A 9,895-nucleotide genomic window follows, 5' to 3' on the forward strand; every position below is an offset into this window, starting at 1 on the left:
GAAGGTAAACGGCGTTTCCATGTGCTGCTCTGGTTTGCCAGAAGCGGCTTTGTCATGCTGGCCACATGACCTGGAAGCTATACGCCGGCTCCGTCGGCCAATAATGCGAGATGAGCGCGCAACCCCAGAGTCGGTCACGACTGGACCTAATGGTCAGGGGTCCCTTTACCTTTACCTTTTAAGCTTTAGTTAAGCTTCCTGCATTGCAAGGGGTTGACTAGAATAGATGACCCTTGGGGGGGGGGGCTCTTCCAATTCTTGGAATTGGAACCGGAGCAGCCTTGGTTCTGTTTTAGTACTACAACTCCCGTCATCCTTCAGCACTAGCCATGGTAAGCTGGGGCTGATGGGAGCTGGAGTCCAGCAGCAAGAAAACAAAAAAAAAAGGGGGGGGGAGAGACACGCGTTTCCAATCCAAGCCAGGAATGCAAAATCCCCCTTTCCTCTCCCAGGAATTTCTTCCACCCCCCACCCCCGGCCTCGCGGGTCTTTGTTTCTCCCAGGGTCGGGGGCGGGGATGATATTGGGATCCACCCCAGTTTTGTGCAGGTTGCAACCCCCAAAGGGGCGAAGCCGAAAGGGTCGGTCCTTATAAAGACTTCCTCGCAAACGGGGAGAAGGTTGCGCCTGTGCGGAGTCACTTCCTGCTCCGCCTCTCCTGGGGGAAGCCTGGTGGGAGAGGGGAGACCCAAAGGAGCTTTTATGTATATACTGCATATTGCATCTCCGGAAAGCGGGAGGATCTCCTGGGATTTGAGGGATCAGGTGAGTTAAGTCGCTTGCAAGGGGCCGGGAGCTGGGGCTGCATGCAGTGCAAAAGAGAGGCGGAGGGAAAGGGAAAGGAAGATGTGATATACGAATTTCTAGATATAGATAGATAGATATAGATACACAGAAATAAAAAAGAAGCCACGAAAGGTGGGGGGAGTCAAATATATGTGTTCTAGAAATGTATGGGATTTTTCAAAGATATGCAGCCAAACAAATTACAAAAATACAAACCCCACACGTTTCTTATACACATATATTTCACTTCCTTCCCCACCCCACCCCCTTTGTGGTTTCTTTTTAGTTTTAATTTTCATACTGCATTTTCCACATTACTCCATCTTTAACTTATTCTTTTTCGGAACAATACATCTAACTGCTTGTTTTACATTAATCCTGCTGATGAGCTTATTTGCATAAATAAGTTTTTTCAAATATTCCACAAATTCTCCCCAATTTTTAATTTAAAAAAAATTCTTCTTGGTTTCTTATTGCACCTGTTAACCTTGCCATTTCGGCATAATCTGTTAATTTAATTAGCCACTCTTCCTTGGCTGATACTGCAACTTTTTCCATCTCTGGGCAGTGATTTATGAATTCCTAAACCCTGCTTTCCTCAAAACATTCCAAGGCGGCATGCAACATCTGGAAACCAAGCCAGCAGAAAGCTTTAACTGGGAAAAATAATCAGTAAATACTGATTGATAGATGCAGGCAGGCACCTCGGGTGGAGGGCTTCAGAGCACAAATGGTGCTCCTGGGCATTTGTTTCATTTTTGTAAAAATAATAAATTTCGGGGCTGCCTTTCATTGCAAAGAAATAGCGAGTCACTTTATGGGGACATGGAACTTCGATCTAAGCCATATCGAGAAAGTAAAACAATCTCAGTCCAGGGGGTGAGGAGCATAGCTGCCAAGTATCCCGTATCCGCCGGGAAAACCCCTTTTTTCTTGCCGTTTCCCGGCGGTCTCCCGTTTAGGTTAAAATCCCGGTATTGTCCCTTAAATCGGCTTCGGCCCGGCGGCCATTTTTCTGGTGCCGCTTTGCCCTTCTATGGGCACCAGAAAATGGCGGCGCCGGAAGTCGCTTCCGCGCATGACCGGAAGTTGCGTGACGCGACTTCCGGTGGCGCTTTGCCCTTCTATGGGCATCAGAAAATGGTGGCGCCGGCGCTGGAAGTCGATTTTACGTGTTTCTGGTCATGCGCGGAAGCGACTTCCGGCGCTGGCGCCATTTTCTGGTGCCCATAGAAGGGCGAAGCGCCACCGGAAGTTGCGTCACGCAACTTCCGGTCATGCGTGCGCTGCCGATCCTGGATCTTCACGTCCGGAACTTGGCAGGTATGGTGAGGAGTGGTGTGGTTTGGTTTTGAAGGGGTAAATACATTTATGTGTTTCTCCTTTTTTCATATAATTTTTCAGATTTTGAAATTTACAAACATTTGTCAAACAAAAAAAATAAAAAGAGAATTTCAAAGATTCCCCTGGACTTGCCTCCTCCCCTTTGTGGGTCCTTATGTTAACTTTTTCCCTCCTGCATCTTTTCTATTAATCCAAATTAATCTATTAAATCTATTAAATCTCCATTACAACCATAGTTTGACATTAAACTACAAGTTTCATTCCAATCCTACTAATAATTTTAATTGTTTACAATGATTTTTAATGTAAATTATAAATTTTCCCCAATTCCTTATTAAAATTTTGCTCCTGATTTTTAATTCTTCCAGCCATTTTTTGCCATTTTGGAATAACATACATTTGGAATAGTAACATACATTTATTTGTGTTTTTCAAGTCACTTTGAGACCTCCGGGCAACAAGCGAATAACAGATCTAAAGAAGAAGCAATAATCAGCATTGATTGGCAGCACTCTTTACACCCTGGGAGAAGGAAACTCATGTTATCAGTTCCCAGTTGGCGCTGCAAAATTTTGTTGCGGGTCCTGCTTATCCTCTCCGATTCAGAAATGTTCTTTCGTTCTTTCTTTTTCCCTCAGGCAAAGGATCCCGACCTAGAATCCAGCTGTGAACTCTGGAGGGCCTGCCATTTCCGCACTTGATTTGGTGGGAGGCTCATTTCACACACCCCAATTCAGGCCAGCCTTGGCCCCGGAACCAAAATGGCGGAAGATCATGGCGATGCATCCGATTTTGCCGCAGAGACGATCAGAAAGTTGGGTGTGAAGACTGAGAAGCAGGACCCAGTGGACACCGAGACAGGGAACGGCATAGGGAAAGAGCCTCGTGCCGCCCAGCCTGAGAGTGCCAAGGGATTCTGGGAGGGTGCCGCACTGCACCATGTCAAATGGGAGCGCGAGGGGGCAGCGCAAGGATGCTGGGAGACTCAGTGGCAGCGGTTTCTGAGGGCGGTACAGTCCCCGCACTCGGAACAAGGAAAGGCCCCACAGCCGGAACCTGGACTGAGGGATGTTTCTCAGGCCGATCTGCCTCCCTTTGAGGGAGTGTCGGAGACAGGCCTGCAGCTGAGGAGACAGGAAGGGGCTCAACTCCTGCCCAGCGGTGAAGCCCATAAGAACTCGGGGACCGAAGGCGAGGTCCTTGTTCCTGGGATGGTAAAGGAAGAGGACCTGGATGCAGAGAGTGTCCGCCAGCACTTCCGGCAGTTTTGCTACCGGGCGGCCGAGGGGCCCCGAGAGGTTTGCAGCCGCCTCCGGGACCTTTGCCGACAGTGGCTGCAGCCGGAGAGGCACACCAAGGAGCAGATCCTGGAGCTGCTGGTGTTGGAGCAATTTCTGACCGTTCTGCCTCCGGAAGTCCAGGCCTGGGTCAGGGAGGGAAGCCCGGAGTCCTGCGCACAAGCAGTGGCCCTGGCTGAGGACTTCCTGCTGCAACAATCCCGAGAGGAGGAGAGATGGGAAGAGGAGGTGAGCCAGGTGGTTTCAGCCAGCTCATTTTTTGGCCAATAATAAAAATAATAATAATACAGTGGTACCTGTAGTTGTGGACACAATCTGTTCCGGGGTGCCGTTTGCACCCTGAAAAGCCCGCAACTAGAGCGGCGCTTCTGCGCACGCGCAAAGCACAATTGAGCCCTTCTGTGCATGCGCAAAGCGCGGTAGAGTGCTGCTGCGCGTGCGCAAAGCGCGCAGAACACTTCTGCGCATGCGGCGAAACTCAGAAGTAAATACTTCTGGGTTTGCTGCGTTCGCATGCTGAAAAGACACAACCTGAAGCGGACACAACATGAGGTATGACTGTAATAATAATAAATGAATTTATATACAGTCGTAGATTGGTTGACGAATGCCTTGCGACTCGAATGTTTTGGCTCCTGAACGCCAGGTGAACTTCCCTGGGAGAGCATTCCACAGACGGGGAAGGCCCCGTTCTCCTGTTGCCACCCTCTGGGCTTGCAAGAAAAACCTGGTTAATACAGATTTAGAACAGCCATGGCTTCTCCCGAAGAATCCTGGGAGCTACTTAAGGGTGCTGAGAGTTCTTAGGAGACTGCTTCCCTACTCCCACAGCTACAATTCCCAGAGTGGTTTATTAACAATCCCTTTTCCCGGGAACTCTGGGAATTATAGCTCTGGGAGGGGAGTAGGGTGTCTCCAAAGAGCTCTGAGCAGCCTTTCTTGTTGTTTAGTCATTTAGTCGTGTCTGACTCTTTGTGACCAGAGCACGCCAGGCACTCCTGTCTTCCACTGCCTCCCGCAGTTTGGTCAAACTCATGTTCGTAGCTTTGAGAACACTGTCCAACCATCTCATCCTCTGTCGTCCCCTTCTCTTTGTGCCCTCAATCTTTCCCAACATCAGGGTCTTTTCCAGGGAGTCTTCTCTTCTCATGAGGTGGCCAAAGTATTGGAGCCTCAGCTTCAGGATCTGTCCTTCCAGTGAGCACTCAGGGCTGATCTCCTTCAGAATGGATAGGTTTGATCTTTTTGCAGTCCATGGGACTCTCAAGAGTCTCCTCCAGCACCATAATTCAAAAGCATCAATTCTTCGGTGATCAGCCTTCTTTATGGTCCAGCTCTCACTTCCATACATCACTACTGGGAAAACCATAGCTTTAACTATACGGACCTTTGTCGGCAAGGTGATGTCTCTGCTTTTTAAGATGCTGTCTAGGTTTGTCATTGCTTTTCTCCCAGAAAGCAGGCGTCTTTTAATTTTGTGACTGCTGTCACCATCTGCAGTGATCAAGGAGCCCAAGAAGGTAAAATCTCTCACTGCCTCCATTTCTTCCCCTTCTATTTGCCAGGAGGTGATGGGACCAGTGGCCATGATATTGGTTTTTTTGATGTTGAGCTTCAGACCATATTTTGCGCTCTCCTCTTTCACCCTCATTAAAAGGTTCTTTAATTCCTCCTCGCTTTCTGCCATCAAGGTTGTGTCATCTGCATATCTGAGGTTGTTGATATTTCTTCCGGCAATCTTAATTCTGGTTTGGGATTCATCTAGTCCAGCCTTTCGCATGATGAATTCTGCATATAAGTTAAATAAGCAGGGAGACAAACTAGATTTCCCAGGATTCTTTGGGGGAAGCCATGACTGTTTAAAGTGGTATCATAGCACTTAAAAGGTATGCTGTGAATGAGCACTTTCTTCCAGGACAGAAACAGCAGACACCTTCACTTTTGACTATTGAAGACCTTTTTATGCCAACGGGCCTCAGCAGCTGCTTAATTTCTATTTCTGCTTTTATTTTTCCAGGTGGCAGGGGTGTCTAAGGAGGTAGCTGCCCAGTCTTCAGAGGCAGAGCAGGCTCCGTCAGACACCTGGCAGGCGGTGCTCTGCAGAGAGGTCAAGCAGGAGGGGGACAGAGACACCACCTATGCAGGTAAGGATGCTTTGCACCTGATTACCAGCTACAGTTACCCCAGGAGGTGGTTGAGAAATATGTCCCTCCCTCCAATAAGAACTACATAAATTGCCTAATGGGGCAGCAACCTCTCCTTGTACCTAGCTAAATAGAGAGTGAGCATGCTCTGTAACTCAGTGTTTCCCAACCTTGAGCCTCCAGCTGTTTTCGGACTACAATTCCCATCATTCCTGACCACTGGTCTTGCTAGCTAGGGATGATGGGAGTTGTAGTCCCAAAACATCTGGAGGCACAAGGTTGGGAAACACTGCTGTAACTAACCATTGAGTGTCTGTTAGAAAAGAAACAATGGAACACTGGGGGCAGGGCAAGTCGAAGTGGCCGGCTGGAAGAGATGTGGCTCAGCAATTTTACAGCGTGTACTAAATTTGTGTAATTTGGCGTTTTCAAGGTCTGCCTTTAAATTGCTATGTACCCGTATATTCCGGCATCTAAGACGACTGGGCATATAATACGACCCCCAACTTTCCCCGTTAAAATATAGAGTTTGGAATATACTCACCATATAAGAAATACGACCCGGCGTATAAGACGACCCCTGACTTTTGAGAAGATTTTCCTGGGTTAAAAAGTAGTCTTATACGCAGAAATATACAGTATATATTTATTTCTATTATAGATTTTGTTTTCTGATACTTCTGCTGTACTCTGTTTTGGAAACATGTTTTGGGAAGAAGTTTATTTACAATCTTATTGTAAATTTATTTACAATCTTAAATAAACAAACACATTGTGATATTTTGTTGTAGGTCCCATTTATTATTACAGTGGTACCTCGGTTTACAACCATAACCCGTTCCGGAGGTCTGTTTGTAAACCAAAACTGGTTGTAACCCAAGGTGCGCTTTTGCCAAAATATTTATAAGGGCTTCCAAAATATTTTTGTTTGTAATCCAAAAAAATGGGTTGTAATCCAAAAAAATTTTTGCAAACCGGGACACGCACTTCTGGGTTTGGCGTGTTTGTCACCCAAAACATATGCAAACCAGACTGTTTGCAAACCAAGGTACCACTGTATTTTCATATTGATGATGGTGATGATATAAATTTTTAACTTACCTATTGCTAATAGTAGTCATAATTCACATCAGAGTCAGGTTAGACCAGGCATCCCCAAACTTCGGCCCTCCAGATGTTTTGGCCTACAACTCCCATGATCCCTAGCTAAGAGGACCAGTGGTCAGGGATTATGGGAATTGTAGTCCAAAAACATCTGGAGGGCCGAAATTTGGAGATGCCTAGGTTAGACCATTGAAATGAATGAGCCTGTTAGTCATGTCCATTAAATTTGGTGGGTTAATGCTGAATAGGACTAGCTAACTCGCCTTTTAGGAAACCTCCTAATTAGCATTTATCTAGAATTTTAGGGCAAAGGTTCTCAAACCATTCAGCCCCAGAACATGTTTGAGAGAGCTCAAGGCCCACCAGTAGTGGTTCAAGAATGAAGCCAGGAACAAAATGGAGATCGGGTCTGGCATAATCAGCAGGCAACAACTGAGATTACTGATACCTAATCCCTCTTTGGCGACAGCTACTTGTATCGCCACAAGGATTTAACTGTGGCAGGGAGTACCATGGCTCCACTTTCCTCAGGAAGCTGCCTTATACTGAGTCAGAACATTGCTCCCATCTAGCTCAGCATTGCCTGCTCTGACTGGCAGCAGCTCTCCAGGGTTTCAGACAAGGAATCTTTCCCAGACTGGGACTTTCTGCATGCAAAGCAGATGCTCTGCCTCGATCTTCCTTCCTGGTGTTGAGCTTGGCCTGTTGTTCCTTTATCCCTTAGCACAGAGAGACTGACATTTGGACGCTCTGCTTCTTCCAGCAGATGAACAGAAGAGGCCATTTGTGATGGAGCAAAATTGGACAGGACGTCCCGGGGAAGAAGATCCACGTGGGATATTGGCAGAAAGGGATAAACGGAGCATTGCCCAGTGCCCGATTCGGGGAGCAACTTCTGAAATCCAAGAGGGGAAGGAAAGGGGTGCAGTCACGAATTCTTGGGGAGATGAGAAAGGACTGGAGGGAAATGGCAAGGGAGCAAAGGCCGACCTTGAATGCAGGAAAGCGCTTGGACACGATTCTGAAAACGAAATAAACCTTGGGCAAGAGAAGCTGTGCAAGTGCCCAATCTGCGGGCAAAGCCTTAGCAGGAGAACGGGGCTCCTTATACACCAGAGGATCCACACGGGAGAGAAACCCTACAGCTGCTCGGTCTGCAGGAAAAGCTTCCGGCACAAGTCGGTCCTTATTCGACATCAGAGAATCCACACGGGAGAGAAGCCACACAAGTGCCCCGACTGCACCAAAAGCTTCCGGGACAGATCCGCTTTGGATGTGCACCAGAGGACACACACGAGGGAAAAGCCCTATCAGTGTTCGGACTGTGGGAAAAGCTTCAGCCATCGCTCCAACTTGATTACTCATGAGCGGATCCACACGGGAGAGAAGCCGTTCAAGTGCTTGGAGTGCGAGAAAAGCTTCAGCGACCGGTCGTCCCTGACAGCACACAAACGGGCCCACACAGGAGAGAGGCCCTACAGGTGTGCTGAGTGCGGGAAGAGCTTCTCTCAGAGCTCCAGCCTCCTTTCGCACCAGAGAATCCACACGGGGGAGAGGCCCCACGAGTGCCCGGATTGCGTGAAGTGCTTCCGCGACAAATCTGCTTTCTTCGTTCACCGGAGGACCCACACGAGAGAGAAGCCGTATAACTGCTCTGGCTGTGGGAAGAGCTTCAGCCATCGCTCCAACCTGAACACGCACGAAAGGATACATACAGGGGAGAAGCCTTACAAGTGCTTGGACTGTGGGAAGACCTTCGCCCAGAGACCAAGCCTTACTGCACATGAGAGAATCCATTCCAAAAAGACATTGCAGGACTGCTGAAAGGTCGGGAACAAATTCCATGTCAAGAGGAATGCATAGCTGACATCATTAGGAGACGATGCCTGTGTTTGTCGAGTGCCTTCTCCCATATTGTACCTCACCTGAACTTTTAAGATCCTCCTCAGAGGCCCTACTCAGAGATTTCCCGCCAGATGAAGGGATGAGAGTCCCCACTAGGGACAGGACCTTTTTAGAAGTGGCACCCTGGTACTTGAATAATAATAATAAGAAGAGTTTGGATTTGATATCCCGCTTTATCACTACCCGAAGGAGTCTCAAAGCGGCTAACAATCTCCTTTCCCCTCCTCCCCCACAACAGACACCCTGTGAGATGGGTGGGGCTGAGAGACTTCAGAGAAGTGTGACTAGCCCAAGGTCACCCAGCAGCTGCATGTGGAGGAGCGGAGACGCAAACCCGGTTCCCCGGATTACAAGTCTACCGCTCTTAACCACTACACCACACTGGCTCTCCCAGAGAGGTTTAATTTGCCTGGTGCTACCTATTGGGCCCTTTAAATAACTGACCTTTTATAGTCTGGGCCTCTCAGTTATAAACTGAGTTTTAATCGGTGCTTCTTAATTGTGTTTCAGCTTTTTAATTAACTTGTTAGGAGTTTTTGTTGTTTGATATTGTATTTTAAATGTGCTTTTTCTTCTCCCAGGGACCTCTTGTCATGGGGTGACTATATAAATGCGGAAATTAACAAATGAAATGGTACATAGCTTCAGGAGGCCTGAGGTTCAGTTCTCATTCACGCATGAAGCCCTCTGCATGGGGCCTGGTCTCGCTCTCTCTCCTACTTCACAGGGTTGTTGTGAAAATGAAATGGGGAGGGGCCTTGCATGCTGTCTCTCAACCTCTTTGGAGGGAGAATGGGATAAAAATGTTAGAAAGTAAATAAAAATCAATTTATTTATGCAAAGAAAAATCGCTTGAGTAATAATAGTGTCTGTTTGGAAGGCAGGCATTGCCCCTGGTTGACAATGTGCTGTCATCGTTCCAACGAAATTCCCTGCCCCAAATCCCTTTCCCAACTATGCTGCTAAGAATTATGTGTTAGATGTATACAGTTGTACCTTGGAAGTTGAACGGAATCCGTTCCGGAAGTCCGTTCGACTTCCAAGGCGCGGCTTCCGATTGGCTGCAGGAACATCCTGCCGCCAATCAGAAGCCGCGGGAGCCACGCCAGCCACTCGGCTTCGGAAAATAATTCGAAAACTGGAACAATCACTTTGGTTTTTGATCGTTCAGGAGCCGAAACATTTGAGTTTACAGGTGTTCGGCTTCCAAGGTTCCACTGTATCTAGAATATTTTCGTCTATTTTGCTTAATCCTTTTTTGTTTGTTCCCTTCATAGTCAGTGAATCCTATTCTGTTGGTGCCCATCCCTTGCA

At 47.6% G+C, this 9,895-nt stretch overlaps 1 protein-coding gene across 1 annotated transcript; it reads left to right on the forward strand.

Moving 5' to 3' along the window:
- Nucleotides 1–596: 596 nt before the first annotated feature.
- Nucleotides 597–8,504, forward strand: LOC118081203 (zinc finger protein with KRAB and SCAN domains 8-like). Its single transcript, XM_035107516.2, has 4 exons — nucleotides 597–765; nucleotides 2,769–3,656; nucleotides 5,446–5,572; nucleotides 7,440–8,504. Exons 2-4 carry the CDS (start codon nucleotides 2,892–2,894, stop codon nucleotides 8,498–8,500), a joined length of 1,953 nt encoding a protein of 650 aa, XP_034963407.2. The 5' UTR covers nucleotides 597–765; nucleotides 2,769–2,891; the 3' UTR covers nucleotides 8,501–8,504.
- Nucleotides 8,505–9,895: the final 1,391 nt, after the last annotated feature.

Source organism: Zootoca vivipara, chromosome 2 (genome assembly GCF_963506605.1).
Source record: "Zootoca vivipara chromosome 2, rZooViv1.1, whole genome shotgun sequence".
In the NCBI taxonomy this organism is placed as follows: domain Eukaryota; kingdom Metazoa; phylum Chordata; class Lepidosauria; order Squamata; family Lacertidae; genus Zootoca; species Zootoca vivipara.

Coding starts and splice junctions, on each gene's coding strand:
- LOC118081203 (XM_035107516.2), top strand. CDS start 2,892: ATGGCGGAAGATCATGGCGATGCATCCGATTTTGCCGCAGAGACGATC. Junction 3,657..5,445: donor AGGAGAGATGGGAAGAGGAG/GTGAGCCAGGTG, acceptor TTATTTTTCCAG/GTGGCAGGGGTGTCTAAGGA. Junction 5,573..7,439: donor CAGAGACACCACCTATGCAG/GTAAGGATGCTT, acceptor TGCTTCTTCCAG/CAGATGAACAGAAGAGGCCA.